Source organism: Eucyclogobius newberryi, unplaced genomic scaffold (assembly GCF_026437365.1).
Source record: "Eucyclogobius newberryi isolate DKJ021-1_F unplaced genomic scaffold, fEucNew1.0.hap1 SCAF_8, whole genome shotgun sequence".
NCBI lineage: Eukaryota > Metazoa > Chordata > Actinopteri > Gobiiformes > Gobiidae > Eucyclogobius > Eucyclogobius newberryi.
In genome coordinates, this window is record NW_027316500.1 from 13,901,678 (window position 1) to 13,920,540 (window position 18,863).

Sequence of the window (18,863 nt, forward strand, 5' to 3'; positions counted from 1 at the left end):
ATAGACAATGACGTTTACAATGAAAATAAAATAAAAAATAATGGTAGCTTCTGTCAAATTACCATATGGTCTAATACCAGTTCTGATACAGAAAAAGACCTTTCTAAAACTATTCTGGCCATTTTATATACATTCATATTTTTTAGTATCGACACCTGTTCAAATGCATTTTGATACTATTTTAAGAATCTATTAATATTGTGGCATTAGGGCTGTCATTTACCAAATAATGGTTGAAATAAGGTAAGTGAAGGCTTCTAGTTAGAGATATTTTTTTATTTAATGATACCACTTTCTTTTTTTTTATAAATAGAAGAAGAAAAGAATGTGTTTAGAGTCTGAATAGTTCAGATAATGATAATCAAAATACGACGACTTGTATAGTTGACAAGTCATGATTAATTGATCAGTAATTGTTGCAGCCTGACATGATATTGATTTTTTGACATCCCTAAGAATGAACATAACATTACTACTACTGCTCAGATATTTGCAGGAGACACTTCTTATTCTGCTTATGCTGTTGTTACAAACAAGGCACAGTTTCGCATACTAATTTACACATTGAGTGCCTCAATATGACAAAGGCCAAAATCTTGCATTGACATTGACATGCTTGTGCCAGAGTTTGATCCCACTGCATCAGCCTCTGACACACAGTCAGTCGTACAGCTGTCCAAGCTCAAAGACTAACTAATTATTCATTTAAGTAGTAAAAGCTTAAGGGAGATAAACTGATAAACTGGAAACTACAAGCACTTTTTCAAACTGGATTATTGATTTTGCTGTGGTATAAACTTATATATAAGTGTGCATAAATGTGTCTTGTCTTTGTACTGAGCAGAGAAGGTTAATGAACAAATGTTCAAAAATATGATTTGATGACTAAATGCAGTTATACATTTTATTCTTAATGAAAAAAAGTTCTCTGAATATTATAATGTAAACAAACCAGAAAAAGGTTCTTAATTAATCAAACATAAGATTTAACAAAAACATGTATTGCGATTTGATTTGATTTGTTAACTGTTTTTCTGACTTTTGATTTGAGGTTTGTATAATGAACACGTTTTAAAAGTTTCTGAGTAATATTCTAAGAATTCAATTAGTGATTATAGATTGGTTATCTATTTATTTATAATTACATTTGAAATATCAAAATGTGAATATCCTTAATCTATTCAATATATAATACTTCACAATAGAGGAGTCTACACTTTGTCACAGAATGGTCCAGAAATACAATCACTCATGCCTTTCAGAAAAGCTTTTTGGTCGATACATTGATTGTCATTATTATGATTAGAGTCAAATGAATGAATGATTAAGTTTGATTCATACACTATTCTTCAATTTAGATCCCCACCATTTATTATTTCTCTTTTGCGCAGAAAGCGGAGCATCAAATTCTCTCATAATAGACTTGTGTATTGAGCCTACAGGCCTAATTTATATATAGACCTGAGGGCCGGGATGTATTGTTAGCTTTTTGTGAGCTTCTGGAGGCTTTGTGTGGCTTAGAGAGAGAGAGAGAGAGAGAGAGAAAGGGAGTATAAGAGAAAGGGAGATAGAAAGAGGGAAGAGACCAAGGGCTGAGTGCTGTGGTGGCTGCAGTTATGTGAGTTAGTCGGCTGCAGCACGAGGTCGCGACGCTGTGGGGAGCTGTGTACACTTGCCTGCTAATTACACACGGCACTGTGAGTCTCCTCTCTCCTGTCGCGAGGAGGCCACAAGACAATCTGGAAAAAACCCCAACAAAAGACACCAAGGGCCAAAGCAAGGCAGAAAAACTACAGCCATAGAGCCAGAGGAAGAAAGCTGTTTTAATGCTGTTTAATAAGGTTTACTTGTGTGTTTTAAAAACATAATTGCCCCCAGTTTGCATCCTTATCATGCCAAAAGTTATGGTGCATAAATTCTTACTAAGTCAAAAATCATAAAAAATTCTGGAAAGAAACAAAGTTGTAATATTAAGTTTTTGGCAAGGACAAAAAATGAATATATCTATATTTTTATGGGGTGAGAGAAATCTTCAAATAGAAATGTGTTAAAACATGTCTAGTTAATTATCAGACAAATGTGAAATGTCTCAAAAGTGCAAAAGTGCAGAAATATCACATCATACTCTGCATAGCTTTTTATACTTTTATTTTTAATCAGCATTTTTGTGTGTAAACAATGTACTTGATGTTACAATTTTGCATATCTTCAAAACAACATCCAAAATATCATCTACATTTTGATATATTTCGCACCTCTACCCCTACCACCTACTACTTCTTCTATTACAAGAGCTGATTTTGTTTGTACATTTACATCACATTTGAAGTCATTTACATGGTGTTCCTACTTGTTCAAAAGGGGGTTGTGCCTTGCCGGATAATTAGTAAACGTGTTCCTGCCTGTAGTTCATTATAATTGCAAATGAGCGTGGTGTCCAGAGCAGGTTGTGGTGTGGAAATGTTGTTGCGCTGAATGCCAGGTCTTTTAAAGCGCTGTGGAACCAGATCCATGAGTAACACAGATATCTTGAGTGCCGGCCTACAAATGCCGATGAGGTTAGAGCAGGAAATGCCTTTTGTGACTTTCCATTTGCTCAGCGATACACCATCACATATAGCGTGAGCAATAAGTTCTAATCTAAGGATCAGAGGTGGCAGAGAGAAAGAGAACTGTACGGTAAGTAAGAAAATACACATGCACCGTCAATGAAAAGAAGTAATGTCCGCCTTACTGTACTGCTGAGTTTATGTAATCACAGTCACAACAAAGTACACAGTACTCAGATGTACATAGCTTTCACTCCATATAGTATAAATGTATAGCAAAAGCAGCTCTTTGTGACAAAAAATTGCTGAAATGAATAATAAAAGTACTTAATCTTTCATAAACTTGGAAGTAAAAGCAGTAAGCAGCGCTCTGATTGGCTATAAGGATCTTTACTTTGCCATCTGAAAAAAGCTGTTCTAAAGACACAAATGTATGCATACAAATTAACAATGTGCCAAAGGGTTTGCGAAAATTAGATAGACATATTTAAATATATACTTCCTCCTTTTGCGGTTCTAAAATCATGTACCCCAGCTTTAAGTCTAAATTCTAACAAGCTGTATACAACAGTTAGGACTATCATCTTGAAGTGAACAAAAGTTTTAACCTAAAAATTGCACGTAAAGTAAGACTAAGAAAAATACATATACTATTTAAAAATGGCACTTCAAATTTAGAAGTACTTGAGTAAATATAACTTGTCAATCAACCTCTCTCTGTGACATTGGGCAATTATTCTTCTATAAAACAATAAATAAATACAACTGGAACACACTGTGACATAATAGTCCACTGTGAAAGATTATGTTTCCTCTCTTAGGAGAATCTCGCACTAACGCGCTGCATAGATTACCCCTTGGATAACACCGTGTACGCTCCAGCCTCCGTCCCACAGGAGGCGTAGCTGCAAAACGATCCGGGATCACATGCTCATAGGCAGAATTCTGGCCTCTCAGGTGTCTACTTGAGCCTTAAATAACATTGTGGCTTTAAAAATGGACGATGAGTTAATTGCAGTAAAGGGACAGATCTGGTGAGGCAGTCTCCATAGTACTACACGCAGTAAAATGGATCCACTGAAATTATGAACACACAAATGCGCTAATAGTGGCATAAATCTTGTTCCGTTTCCGTTTTACAATCCCGCTCTTCAAATAAATATGAAGTGCACTGGGTCGTCTGTAATATAAATACGCCTAATTAAAGCAGGCACACGGCAATAATATTCTCATTAGCTGGAGCTCAGCGCAAAACAGACAAAATAAAAACTGAATGAATTGCGCAAACAAACACGGAATTTAATTTTGCATTTAATTTGTTGTGAATGGTTAGTACTAATATGATGCTACCGGTGCTAATCACTCCTATAAGACATGTTGGAGGGGGCTGGTTAAGAGGAGAGCCCGGTCAGAATTCATATATTTGAGATCAGAGGTCAGATTACTGGTTTATGATTCATGTGTGTAATTAGTGAGAATATACACATGAAAGAACAACTGCCACAAAGTCCAACATATTCTCTGTCAGCAAATAAACAACAGATTTGGAAAGTGACGACATTATTCAACCCTAAAGACATGATTGTAGTCAAAGGGACTCTAAACCATTTGATTAATATTGCAGGTCTGTGGATTACCAATTAACTATAAGGTTCAACATTTGTGCATCAAAAGCGGTGAAAATTTACTTATATAACCCCCTGCTCTCAATCTAAAATTATGAAATGAACGTAACCTATTAATCCTGATTAATCCTATTAATCCTAATTCCGTCACCCGATGAGATGCGGGTTACATTAAACCTTTAACTTCTGCGTGCTGCCTTAATATTTATCTCTATGAAATACTAGAGTCAGGTCAAAGAATGGAATAAATCAGAGAAAACAGCACAGTGGCAGAAAGCGCTAATAATGAACAATCTAGAATGGTGTGATTTATGGCGTAATTCCACTTGCAAAAGTCAATAATAGACCTTCGATTTTCTCGGTTTGCATAAAATGTGTAAGGGAGATTGTAGACAGAAACTACTTCTCAATCAAAGACAAAGTAAGGACACTGGACTAACAAAACCCAGAGCAAAAAGACATGTTTTTCCAAGTGTTTTGCTTCGTTAAACCGCATTATACAGCTTTGACTACAATATGCTACATATGCCTCAAGCTTTTCTATTTTTCTAGGATTTCTTTTCCTTTTATGTACACAGGTGTTCAAGCAGCAAACCCAGTAAACCGAAAATTGAATAGCTGACAGTGACACAAAATTGAGATCCCTTTATTAGTCATGGTAAAATACAAACACTTCTTTTTAGTTGGAGAGCTTTCATGTCATGCCTGAAGTATTTACCTTAAAGTAATTAATGAATGGAGAAAAAACAAACATCAAATGTATTAACTGTATTAACCAGCAGCTGCAGTGTTTTCAATGGCGTGAGTAGGCATTGACTCTGGAGCTGGATTTGTAAGTACCACTTGTGTCCATTGGAATAAAGAGCAGGATAAACAGTGGGGGAGGAAAGCAGAGTCTTGCACAAACGCTGTGACGATGGGAATGGAGAAAATCAACTAAATAAACTCAAGTAAACGCAGATTAAATGGACCTAGGACACATTTATTATCATTAATTACAGATGATGTCACTGATTTTTAGTAACCACTAGGATAGACCAAATGTGCTGCTTGTTTCATATGCAAATATGGACATGAGGTCAGCTGGAGCAGTAAGAAGCTACTTAACCTTCCTTCTGTGCGAGTCCGCCTTGTGTTTACCGTCTGCCAACAACAACTTTTTCAGAACTTTTCCACTTGCCCTCAACTTTGCGTTATCTCTCACAATACTTTGTTTACACCAATAGCTAAACAAATGTGTTGCTGATAAATTGTGCCCTACACCCTACATACAACAACTACAACTGATTAACAAATAGTCTTCTATTGTAGGAGAAAAATGATGACATCACAAATTGCAGTAGCAGAACAACTTTTTTTTTTTTCTTCTATAATTTCCTCGAATCCATCTTGTATGACATGTTTTTCCTCTGGCAGCAGGTTGTTGACATGAGAAAAAACACTCCCTTAGAAATAAGATGCCTTTTGAAAATGTTACACTGACCAAAAAGATCGTTTGAGGCAATGAAAATGCCAGGAAACATTGCTTCTGGCTGAGGAACAAATCTGAAAACAGAAAAGTCCTCTCACCTTAGAGTTTTTGTTCGAATAGTTTTGGATTCATGTAATGGCTCCTTTTCAGAAGAGTAATCCGCAGTTTATGCAAGTAAATTAGCGAAATCACTACAGTCGGATTTAAAAGCCTACTGTAAAGTTAAACATGAAGCGACTTACAGTCATCTAAAAAATATGTTTAGTCCATTAGTATGCCCAACATCAGTGGTATACATATCAATTAATATTAGTGGACAAGGACATTGCAGGCTAGGACACTCTTAGATCTAGTCCTGATACGACAAGCACCTAAAGTCTGCTCTGGCTGCAATACCTCCGGGCACCGCGCAGAAAATGAAAAGCCTATAAGAATTGATTCTCTGACAAAACGAGATCGGGCTGATGTGCTATGTATGGAATATATGTCTGCTGGAAATAGTAGTACTTACCTTCTCCCCATCGATTCCCTTTTGCCCTTCTGCTCCAACTTCTCCCTGCAATGACAAAATTGAAAGTTAAAGAGCAGGGAAGAGACTTGGGAAAGTTCACAATCTCAATTTCCATTCACCCAATGGTTGAGCGGTGAACAATAATTGATTTCTTCCTTTTAGTGTATTGGATTGATACACTCTGTGATGGTTTTAGATTATTGGAGCAACTATGCATCTTAATGATCGCATGCATAATATGGATGCATAATATAAAGTAATCAGTCATAAAATCCACAATAATTTATTTTGTTATGAAACCTGTAGACAACTGATGGATTACACAAACATAACACAATAATACAAAAAAATAACTGAATAATAATTTAAAGGTGTACAGTGTGTTTTATCAGCCACCTGCCTGTATTCATGTAGATGTTGTTGTTTTGCCAGGAATGTTCCAGTTTGGCATTAAATTAATTGATCTTATTGCGAAAAAATCTTTGAATAACATTTTACTGTAAGCGCACCCGCCTCTCCACAGATCTGACCTGTAAGTTGTAGTGTCCTACTACTAAATACTCAATTTTGATACTAAGGAAAATACTAAATTCTTGAGACCAATTTTGATACCACAATGATCGTTTTAAAAAGAATATTTTAGATCAATGTTTTAGACGAATAAACTCACCTTTTTAACTCCAAATAATACTTCTTTCTTTATTAAAAATTGTGGCCTTATACTCGTTCTGCTAATGCTCAAGATAATTCTAAAACTAACATTTTTGTCCTGTTCATGTGATTGTTTTAGTATCAATACTTGCTCAAATGAGTATCAAGTTTCAATACTAGTTTTAGCATCAATTAGTATCTGATTTTCAATACTTTTGACGGCCCTTGTAAGTTGAGCTGGTGGAAGCACCTTCTGGCCTCCATGAACAGAGTTTAATTCATGACTGGGGAACATTGTGGTCAAACTTTATAGAGACAAGACACAAGCAATATTTAAAAAAAAAAAGAAAAATTTCCTTTTTTGCCCTCAGGCATCTGTCTGCACGTATATCCTTAATAAATATGATGTGAAATGAATTAAATAATAGATTCAATAGCCTATATTTGACAGAAAAGTTATATTTTATTTGATATTTAATTTTGGGGATTTTTCTTTTCTCACACCAATGATCGCGGGCCGGCCCTCCACTACTTGCCTGGATTTGAATATGGCCCTCGGAGGAAAATAATTGCCCACCCCTGAACTATAAGGTAAGCAGAAGAAAGAAGCCTGGTATGGAAGGCAACCCATGAGCCTGCAGCAATGAAAATAACTAGAAATATATGACAAAATGTAACCAAGAATGATTTTTGTAGAAACATTTTTATTTGAGTCGGATGCAGCTTGGGTCCTGCAATATTTCCAGACATAATTTTTTCCGGACACTGCAGCAGTCTAGAACAGTTTTCAGGTAATTAAACAACTACTTTTCTGTGTTAGCTCATGAACTCAGATGAACCTGCATTGCAGTGGTCAAATATGAACCGCAGTACACCGCAGTACACAGCAGTCGGTGTGACAGGCCGTCTGAAGTACCCCGCTCACAATATATGCCGAAGCCGCCCCATTTTGAGTGTAAATCTGGCGTAAAGGGCATGGTATTCATGGGTTTCTAGGTGACATTTGATTACATTTGATCATTCAAAAGGTATAATATATTTTTAATTGTTCACTGTTGTGGCAATTTATTTTTTTTTGCTACCAAGAAAATGTGAATTCATGTTATAAGAAGCTTTATGAAATCAAACTTTCTTTCTTCTAAAAAAAAGTTCAATTCAACAATCAGCCAAGTAAAAGAGCACTTACATTTAGGTCTACTTTTTTGGAGTGTAGCTTCAATATACATTTTATTATAAATGTATTAAGGCCACAGTTATTTTATTACTTGGTTTACGGATCCGCCGCACTTAGATTATTGATTTCTACAATATAAATGAAATAAATTATTATATATATTTTTTTTTATAAAGTACCGCTGTCAACGCAAAATAGCTTTAAATGAAATATAAATACCCCCCCTCCCCCTCCCTCCTGGGAAAACCCGGAAGAAAAAATCTTTTGAAATTGAAATTATATTTATATTTCGCCCACCTGTTCAATATATTTCATGTAAAAATCCGTAAACCAAGTAATAAAATAACTGCGGCCTAACCCTTTTTTAATCAGGTAAGAACCAATTGAGATCAAGAACTCTTTCCCAAGGGGCCAAAGTGCAAAATTTGCAGCACAGAGTGAAAAAGTAGTATAAAAGATTAAAAATAGAACTGAATTTAGAAGCACTGACAATTTTCATAAGTTTTATTCTCTTTGGGGGTTTTTTAAACCGAAAACCCCTCATTGACACCAGCTCACACAACTTCAGTTCAGACTGGAGAGAGTTCCAACTGTGGCAGCCGCATAGCACAAGGCTCACTAACCCCAATCAGTCTGTACCCAGGGGACAGACAAGCTATAAATGTCACTTATTTTGGCTTCAACGATGTTCACAATAAAAAAAAAATGCTTCTTACGATTATATTGTGACCTGAATAATTTTGACATTGGGACTACAGGTGGAAGTTAGCGCTTGAGCTACAACCTGGCACAATGCATCTCTCCTGTTAAAGTTAATGAATATTGTGCACTGTCCCTGTCTCAATTAATAAATAAATAAATCACTAAAAAGAAGCCGACATTACACTGAAGACGCAAAGAACCAACTGGAACCGAGGTTGTTGACCATTATACCGCTATATTTGTGCGTATTATAATCCCCAAATGTCAAAATAGTTCATCATTCTTATCAGGCTATGAGGGACACATTCTCCCTATCTGTTAATAAAGACAAACTGCGCTGTAGCCCGCGACAACAGCCACAACTTTCTTAGCATTTACTGCCTCTATAAAAAATACCCTGCAAACTCACTCAAGGCTCTTTCCGCAGTGAACAACACCTTGCACTGCAGCGATACTGATAAAAAGAAAAAAGCTCTTGCCGCTACCCTATTGGCTCCATGAACTGTATTATTTTATCCCAAGCCGAGTCCATATCGTGATTATTATTCCGTATGTAGTGGCGGAGTAAGCTGCGAGTGGCTTATACTTTCACCACCAATTCTGCACAAAAATCATAGCAGCTTACTTTCCACAAATAACACCCTGATAACGGATTCCCAAGCTGCAGTTTTCTGACCCGCAATGCCATGCTTGGAATTAGCTGGGGTTTTTATAGTGTGAAAGCCATATAGTTCTCTGACCTCAGCTAGGCAATAAAGCTCAAACAAATGGACATATTACAGTGTCCGGGAGTAACCATATCATTTCAGCTGTTATTGTGAGAGCGGGTGGAAAAGTGGATTACAAAATGGCCGCAGGAAAATATAGAGAAATGCGTGTGTGTAAAACATTGGTCAAGATGAAGACTAAACCAGGAGTCAATTTTAAATGAGGTTCAAATGAAAACAGGCCTAAATCTAGAGTAAAGAACAACCAGAGTTAAGGCAGAACTAGAGGGGTCAGGGTTATGTTACTGCTTGGCTCCAAAGCATCACAAACCCACAACCAGAAAAGTTACACAGTGGATCTTTTTAGAAAGTAAGAGCTATAAAGGAAAAGTTCTGTGCCTGGACCATTAATACATTCAATTCTTAAACGTTCCACAATTCCACAAATCAAGAATTCTTGTCAATTTCAGCTTTTTTTTAAAAACACATTATAATCACAGTTATACTACGTGCACTCAGCTTGTCTAAAAGGTTTTATTATAATTGAGCACATTTCCCCTCATTTTAAACAGCACATAGTTTAATTCAACTAAGACCAAGTGTGAGACGAAATAAGAAAAGAAGAAATAAAAGAGTTGGTTTCTAATTGGCTGCTTTTAGCCTCACAGTTTTATGCAGAAGGTCAGTGCAGCTGACACCACGACCCCGGCACAACCTCTTTGTTTCCTCGAGCTGTGACAAGGACATGATCCCTCCCTGGCTTTTCTCCAGGAACACAACCAACTGTGTCCACTTGCACTGCAGGACCAGAACCACGGGCCATATCTCCCAGAGCTCTTCCAGTCTTCTCTGTGGCACCAGTTTCCCTTCCGCGCAAAGGACATTTTGTTAAACTAATTCATGCCAATGTTCATAAAATTAAAACGGCTTGTTTTCTCACAAAATAATGATTTCCAAGATGGTTAAGCAGCAATAATAGGCCAGAACCATGATATTGACCATCTCACAGATGGTTTTATTACTTGCCTAAACAATAACTTCGAGCAGTGGTGCCCCAAAAGAATAGATTTGGCTTTACGAGTACCACCAGACCTAAATCAGGTCTATAAAGGGACTACTTCAGTACTAAATTAGGGATAAACACGGTAATTAGGAATACACCATTGCCACAGTCGTTTAACTAAGAAATGACTCAAGGAAGGGCAATTGAATTCGGTTGAACGGTCAGATCCACTGGCCCACAGGTTGGCCTCAGGTAAATACCACTGTTGTGTCCTTGGGCAAAACACTTAACTCGCCCTCATGTGTACACTGGTGTGTGAATGTGTGTGTGGTTCCTTGATCTAAAGCGCTTTGAGTAAGTTGAAAGGTAGAAAAGCACTATATAAATGTGTTTAATTTAAATCAGGTCTGAAAATAGGACTATACCATGAATATAGCACATATTATCAGAGGATGAATGAACATAATTGGGCAAGCACAAAGGAAGACAAATTCATGAATAAAATGCAACGTGTCCCTCATACAACAAGAAAGATCCACTGTTTGACAACCAACTGTAGGATGTGTGGGGGATGATGTTTTCCTGTATATGTAATGAAATATATAAATGTTGTAAAAAGTCTTCATTCTCTGTAAGTCAGTGTCATGTCTGTGTCTTGCAGATGTATACTGAGCTGAATGTACGGTAGTCCATATAAAGCTAAGGTTATGATTATTGCGTGAGGAACGGTAATACAGATAATGAGACACATTAGTCACAATTTGTGTGTTTTTTGTTTTTTTCTTATGACCTAAATAATCACAATAATCAATTAACAAAATTATCTTGGCAACCCTTCTTAATGGCCATAGCTGCTCATATGATAAGCCCCAGCCATCTACAAAACAAAAAGGCACACACACCAGTTAGTGAAAGGTTTCTAGTTCGCACATTAGTGAAGCTTTATGAAGGTTTGTCATTACATCAGAGGTCTTGCTCTTACAGCTGTTCCATTGGTTCGTGCTGACACAGTGGCACAGCAGCTGCATAGACGGATAACATTACCCCAACAACTGGCTATGTGACCCTAGTTAGGGGTTACATTACCATCTTAATACCCTTATTATATTTTGAGGAGAGGACAAAAAGAGGGTTTATTGTGCTTGTGGTATAGCCTTACAGGATACTGTGAACAGGAAGGAAAATCATCCGTGGGTTGTGTGGAGGAGAAGATGGAGGCAGCTACTAATTTGGCAAATTAAACTAACAAAGAACTAGCTGCAAGCAAAGAATCTAATTAAGCACAATGTCCATTCATGGGCACATCTTCATTTCAAGCCTTGATTGTTAAAGCACAGATATAACGAAGTGTGGCAGCTACGTGCTTTCATTTTTCAGTGTTTAGTATTTGTTAAACTCAATATGTAATATTTTTTAAAATCCTGGTCTTCTATATAAAAAATATAACATTATATAAATCTCAGCAGGCTTACAGAAAATTATAGTACATGATATTGTATGCACAATAACAAATTACAGCACATTATATCAAGACACTAGGATTTGATTTCTAAATGGGCGATGTATCGTCTATAGGATCATCAAAATAGTTCATATATTGTCCCAAAAAACTAACCCAAAAAAAACACAGTGAGAAGAAAAATAATAAACTCATAAACATGGTGTGGGGTAATTCCATGCATTGCCTCAAAAACACATTCATTCATTCAGCAGCTACATGGACTCTGGAGGCAATGTGTGTGAAGTGGATACACTGGAGCACCCGTTATTCCTGGTGGTCTCCAATCCAGGTACTAACCAGTCACAACCCTGCTTTGCTTCTGAGATCTGACATATTGAGCTTTCTCCAGGCGGTATGGCCGGCTTTCATCCAATATCACTTTTATCGGAATAGAGAGAAAAAAGAAAATCAAGATTAATCTTTGTCACTATCATATATCAAGTATATCAAGTATTTCAGCCATCCCTTGATTGGATTTTAGAACGCTAAATGAAATGCAGGAGGTTTTCATATAATGCAAATTAGAGGTATTGTAACAAGAGGGGAATTTTAGCATCGTTTTTCATTACGTTCGTGTCTGTTTCCCATGCATGTGTGCACAGGGGCTGTAAGTGTGGTAATACCAGGGTTTAAGTGCAAGGCCATAGAAAATGGATTTTGCAGCATTCTTATAACCCACTACTTATCTGTTTAATTTCCTGGGGGATTGTGGATTAATCATAGCTGGGTAATCCCTTTGCAGAGCATTCGGATCCTCCGTCAAACGCACTGTAATACAGGATGGTACTTTCGGTGAAGTAAAATAGCAAATAATCCCCACACAGTGTTCGTACAGTCCTTTACGGAGGTCATGCTGATTGGCCTGTGCTCCTCATTATAGCTGTTTTTAAGGCTCTAAATTGCCCAGATGTCTGATTAATCTGTCCAGTTAAGTTAAATTGTTGCACTCTCGACAGTTTGCTGTTTTTGATCCAAAATCTTATGTTACTAATTCATTGTCTCATGAGTTCAGGACTAATTGTTAACCACAAGATTGTTAACCTGCTTAAATGCATTACATTACATAAATCTCAAAAGAGAGCAGGTCTGCTTAACAGTCAATGGGGCTTCCCTGGATATTTCAGGATCAATATAAATTAAATATATTTTAAGGAGTGTACGGTGGTCATAATTTAGCAGACAGCTTAATGTTGAGGGAGGTCAGAGAGAATTGGAGAAAGGCAATTACAAGACTGGGTTGTGTCAAATCATGTCATTGTTGATGTAGTGCACAGATGGCTCTACATAAACATCGCAGGCTCATTGACAGCGCTGTTAATCCCATACAACAGTGGAAATATTTTCACTCAATGATCACTGACATCTAGAATTGTTCAAGTCCTACAGCGAGGAGTGACATATTGCAAATACATATACTTTACCATTCACTTTTCATTTAATATAGAAGTAATCATTAAAAGGTACCAGTAAAGCTGCGTGAGGCTGTAGAAAAGAATGAGAAAATATGCCTTGTTTGCAATATTATTAAATTCAAGGTAGAAATGTAAATTTTACCAAGTACAACAATCAACCAACAATTTGTCTTGCCGCCATGATAAATAACATTTAAAAGGGATTGCATTTCATATACTTTGCTTCTTTCTTACTTGGTTGGTTGTGATTCTAAATTTTTTGTCAGACACATTTAAGTTTCTTGATGCACCACAGCGAGTTCAAGTAATTGGCTGAGTGGCACTTAAGCCTCTTTCTGCAGACATATTGATTGTCCTTATTTTGACAAATGTCGTTCTTCTTGCAATAAATCACACACCCTGTTCTGTTGCAAAGGTAGTCCTCGCTGTGCATAAGTAAATGAGTTCAGGGCATTACCAGCAGTGTTTGCTGCTACCTATATCACCATGCAGACTGTAACCCTGCAAATATTTCCCTAACCTCATTGATTTAGTGTTCAAGCCTGTAATAGGATTTGTCATGAATTTTGTTGTTTGATAAGTAAACAAATAGTGCCAGGTATTGATTTGTTGAAGACCTGAAATTAGATTTCAAGCGTTAACAGTGCACCGGGGTTCATGCCCTGCAGACATAAGGGAAAAATAATACCCTTTTCTGGTGAATGGCAAACTACAACCATCGATTAATGTTAGAATGCTGGGACATAATCCATAGCGAGGCTCACATATACCTACAGTCTATCAGAGCAGATTAAAGGCAGATTTAACTCAATAATGCTTAGAGCCAAAGATTTACATACCTTTGGAGATTATCTGCAGGACAGAGTCAACAGCATGTCACTGGATTTGAACCACTAACTTTACATAGCTGCAAGTATCCGTGTGTTTCTTAGCTCTGAGTGGTCCCATCAGCACGCACAAAGTAATTAATCACCAGCACCAGAGCTACAGTCAAGTTCACATAGACCAACAGACAGTACAGTACACAGAGTACAGTGTGGGAGCTGAACCCTGCTAGGTCAATTAAGAATCATTAGAGGCCAATTAGAATACATTTACAAATCTGATTAGTTCAATCTACTAGAATACAGACTCTATTATGTCATTCTTAATATATTATGTAATTTGCTTTAAGGCCAGGGGAAAGTAACAGCTGTAAAATAAAAGACATACAAAACCTATTTTTTGCAAATTGTTTCTATTCTTTTGATAATTTTTAGCTTATTCTTAACACTATATTCAACAAAAAATCTGCATGAGGAAAAGTATAATAATAATAATCATTTATAAATATATTCATTTTATAAACCGTTCAGTAGAAGAAAAATGTTAATGACTCAATGAAGGTCCCAGTAAGAACATTTGCTCCCAGAACAAAGTGTACCATAGTAGTTGTTCGTGACTCTGGTGATTGTTTTTTAAACGCATGCAAATTGGTGTCAAACTTGTGCGTACATCTCTTTTGCATTTTGCTTTTCATAATCCCACACTAAGAGCTAGGGAAAACAGCTTCCTCTTTTGTGCTTGGAAAAAGGATCAACAATTACTTAGGTGAAAAGACTTAACACTGATACTGCATCTCTACAAGTCCCCATTTAGCATCCAGTAGTGAGGGTGCGGCCCAGTCATTTGGAGTATCTTAATCCCACAATCACATTGCAGTAGTTAGAACACTGACCCCACAAGCCATCTGCTTTTATCGGCCATACAGTAACAACACCTGTTCATCCCTAAGAATACCACACATACGGTAAGTAGCACAATGATCTCTTTATTTAACTCTCCTCAACAAAACTTTCAAAGCATCCCATTCATCAAGGGGAAAATATATAACTTTTTGTTCTTACTCTTGGTTCATTTTGCATTTTTTGTGCCCTTCAATTGAAATACGACCCATAGTTGTCCTAACATACCGTGTTTTCCGCACTATAAAGCGCACTGGATTATAAAGCGGACTGTCAATGAACGGTCTATTTTTGATCATTTTTCATATATAAGGCGCACCGGACTATAAGGCACATTAAGCGAAACAAAAATGTGTACCACACAAAATCGCTTCGAGGTCAGTAAGCACAACCAGAATGAATCCATGTACAAGGCGCACTGGATTATAAAGCGCACTGTAATTTTTTGAGAAAATTAAAGGCTTTTAAGTGCGCCTTATAGTGCGGACTATTACTGTTTCATATGTATATTGAGTTGTCACGGAAAAGAAAATTATTCCTCTGTTCTCCAAGTGACATATGCAGGATTTTCAAATAAAAAATATATACACCAAAAAGTACCATTATACAATTTAAGATAGAATCTAGAGATTTGCTGGAATTTCATAACTAACAAACTGTCTCTTCTCCTAAATGCCATTAGAATGATAAAAGGGACATTTGGGGCCTTCAGGGGCCAGTAGCCAGGTAGTCACAGGGTGTATTCTGCAGCAAACAATGAAAACAATTCATTCAAATAGTATTTCTCTCAAAAGTCATGCATGTGTAATGAAGCAGAAAAATCAAGCAATTGGTTTCAGAATGATGAGAAATTAGGATCACTGCCAATGTCAGAGCAATTAAAAATGTTTCGAAAAAATATTTTGAATGGGAAAATGTTGCATATAAATGAGATGACAAATCTCAAGGGGCCAATCCAAAACAAAGTATAAAGACGCTGAAACTCATGAATGGAGATTAGAATCCACTGTAACACACGGAGGACAAGCAAACCCTTTCAAACAAAATGTAGTCCGTTGAACTCAGCAGTGAACATTGTCTCATTGTTGAAAGATAGAAGTCCTAACCACTTTGCCACTTTGCATCTACTACTGTATTATCAGACATCATAAGGCCATAAACATAATGAATGGAATTTGCTCAATCCAACAATGTTTCCAATTCAAATCACAGCATCACAAAACATCTCTCCTCTGGTCAAAACCTTGACCATTTAAAAATGCAGCATGTGAACTAAAAGCCATGCATGTTACAGCTGCTCTATGGGTCAAATAGAGAAGAAATTCAGCCAGAAGTTTGCACAGTGCAAACTCTCATTGGAATTCAACAGGAGATGTTACATACTCAGGTTGTAGGTCTAATAACATCCCTGAAAAGGCAGTGCAACCAGGAAACTTCCCATGTATATATATATATTTAAAAAGTAGTTTGTAATTCAATACATTTTAAATTTGAGTCACACAGTATATATTATTTTATGGCGAAGGCAGTATATACATACAACATATTAATGTATGTCTACTGTTTGTGTATTGCACACTTAACAACTTAATAAAACATAATGTCCAACTTGCATGTTTACAAATCAGTGTCTATAGATACTTTGCGGTGACATCATCTTGCCGAGGTAGTTTTCTATACATTTACACCATCTTGGTATATCTCCAAGGACACCCCTCTTTTAAAATAGATTTGTTCACTCTCAATAACAGGTAGCTGAGTAAATTGGAACTGGTTCAGTTACAACAGACATTACACTATGCTCAATTAGGGGCCCTTGGAGGAGGCATTGATTGTACCTTTTCAAGAGGACAGTGGCATCTGTCAATGGGCTGCGATGTCGGCAGAGACAGCATCTGGGGGAGCTGTGCGGTAACCAGGGGAGGGGAAGTTCCATTAAGTGTCTCCAAGACTTCACACTGGATCAATAGAAAAATATCACAGTTTAGACACCTCCTTTGTCATGGTGCTACATGGCAGAAATCACTGTACAGCAAGCTCACACTTTTCAGGCTAAAATGCTTAACAAAATACTAGGGCTGACCAAGGACATTTGATTTTTGTGTTGGTTATGTTTATATATAACCAAGGCTCAAGGTACGAGAGAAAACCAGGACAAACCAGGATCAAACCAGGACAAAACAGAGACTAAACCAGCAATAAACCATGGCTAAATCAGGTCTAGCCTTAAGATTTTTTTGTACAAACAGAATCAAATGTGGATGGTACACTAAGTATTTTCCTGGTGATGTTATTGCTTTGCTTGGAATGGTCCTTAGTATATAATTTAATGAAAAATAAAAAAAAATATTTTTTATTGTTCAAAAATACCTTAAAGAACATGTATTCTCACTATGAGCGGTCTCTCCACAGATCTGACCTGTAACTTGCTCACACAAGTCAGGAAAAGAACTCGGGGAGTCAGGAAATCCTAAAAACCTGACATCACTGTTGTCTGGAGATGAATGAAAATGAGTGCATATGTCAATTTACCCTCAAAATTTGGGCTCTTAGACTGTATGTTACTGCTTTATTGTCAATCGTCCATATTATAAGAGCAAAAGATTTGAACGTCTCATCTTGGAAACCTGAGCACTCGAGGACCACATCAAAGCAGCATATGCCATACTGTGGCAGGCAAAGCAATAGCATCTCTATGGAGACAAGCAGGAAGCAGACCCTCTCCCCAAAAAGTTACATATGTATCTGTAAACTGCTCGCAGTCTAATTTGACCACCTCCACTGGACAATTATTTGAATTTGCTCTGATAAAATACTGAAATGAATACAAATTATGATGGTAGTTAATCTACTGAGCAGCCTTTCAGTGACCCTTGTTTTGCATCCACAATGTGCTAAAAATACAGTGATGAGTTCTTCTCAGGGTTCTCTTGTTATGAGCTCTGCTGGAGTAACTTTAGACAGACATGACAGCATGCTGATGAGGACCCCTAATGGCATGGGGTCAGAGGTCGTGTCTGCATTTGGACTTACTGTAACCAAAGCCAATTTTGATTTATTGTGATGAAAGAGCTATGCTATTGTGTTACTATCTAGGGAATGGACCAACACCCTTTTGAAATACATAAGAAGCAATCCACACACTTCCTGCACTAACACGGATCACTTAATAAATCATAGTAGAAATGTCTAGTAAACAAACAGCATACAACATTTAAGACAAAACTAAGAACATTTCTGCATCGAATTTGCACTCATTGTAATTTGTTGTTGTAATATAATGCCGCACAATACCTTCGGTTCAATCAGTTCACAGCAGTTTTCCATTTCAGCCATATAAGGGTCACAGTAGATTATGAGTTGTTTCAGTTCGATCTGCGCACAGAGAAGAGGAATATTTATGCATACCAACAGGACAGGACAAGATACTAACAAACATTTTCATATTTTCATTTCAATTCATTTGATTGGTTTATGTTGACATGATATAGTAGGTTGTAAAAAACATCAATACCAATATAATAATCAGCAACAATTAAGCAGCAATTACGATACTGTTGGTCAGACAGGAGTGTTTGTTTACCTGCTTAACAGCTTTCTTAATAGTTTAAAACAATAAATAGAAAGAACCTTTACCAAAGAATACTAAAACTATTACTGAGTTGATACTAAATACATAAAAAAGACAAAGTTGAACTTTCTATGAATAGTGATCTATATCAGAACTACTATTTGACCTTGTAATGTCAAAGAAAGTACTTATTATTTTGTGATGAAATTTTAGTATCATCCCTAATGATGACATAAAGCTGTGTAGCTGATAATGGCGTATA

General features: G+C 36.8%; 1 protein-coding gene across 4 annotated transcripts in view; it reads right to left on the minus strand.

Annotated features, from left to right (window-relative positions):
- The window catches only part of LOC140350759 (uncharacterized), a 117,217-nt gene that overhangs the window by 86,361 nt on the left and 11,993 nt on the right, over positions 1-18,863 (minus strand). For all 4 annotated transcript variants that reach the window (XM_072436237.1, XM_072436238.1, XM_072436236.1 and 1 more), the window contains exons 7-9: positions 18,325-18,405; positions 16,869-16,988; positions 6,157-6,201 (exon numbers count right to left, since the gene is read on the minus strand). In XM_072436237.1, coding sequence (XP_072292338.1) covers positions 6,157-6,201; positions 16,869-16,988; positions 18,325-18,405 — 246 coding nt within the window. The remainder of the gene's footprint in view (positions 1-6,156; positions 6,202-16,868; positions 16,989-18,324; positions 18,406-18,863) is intronic.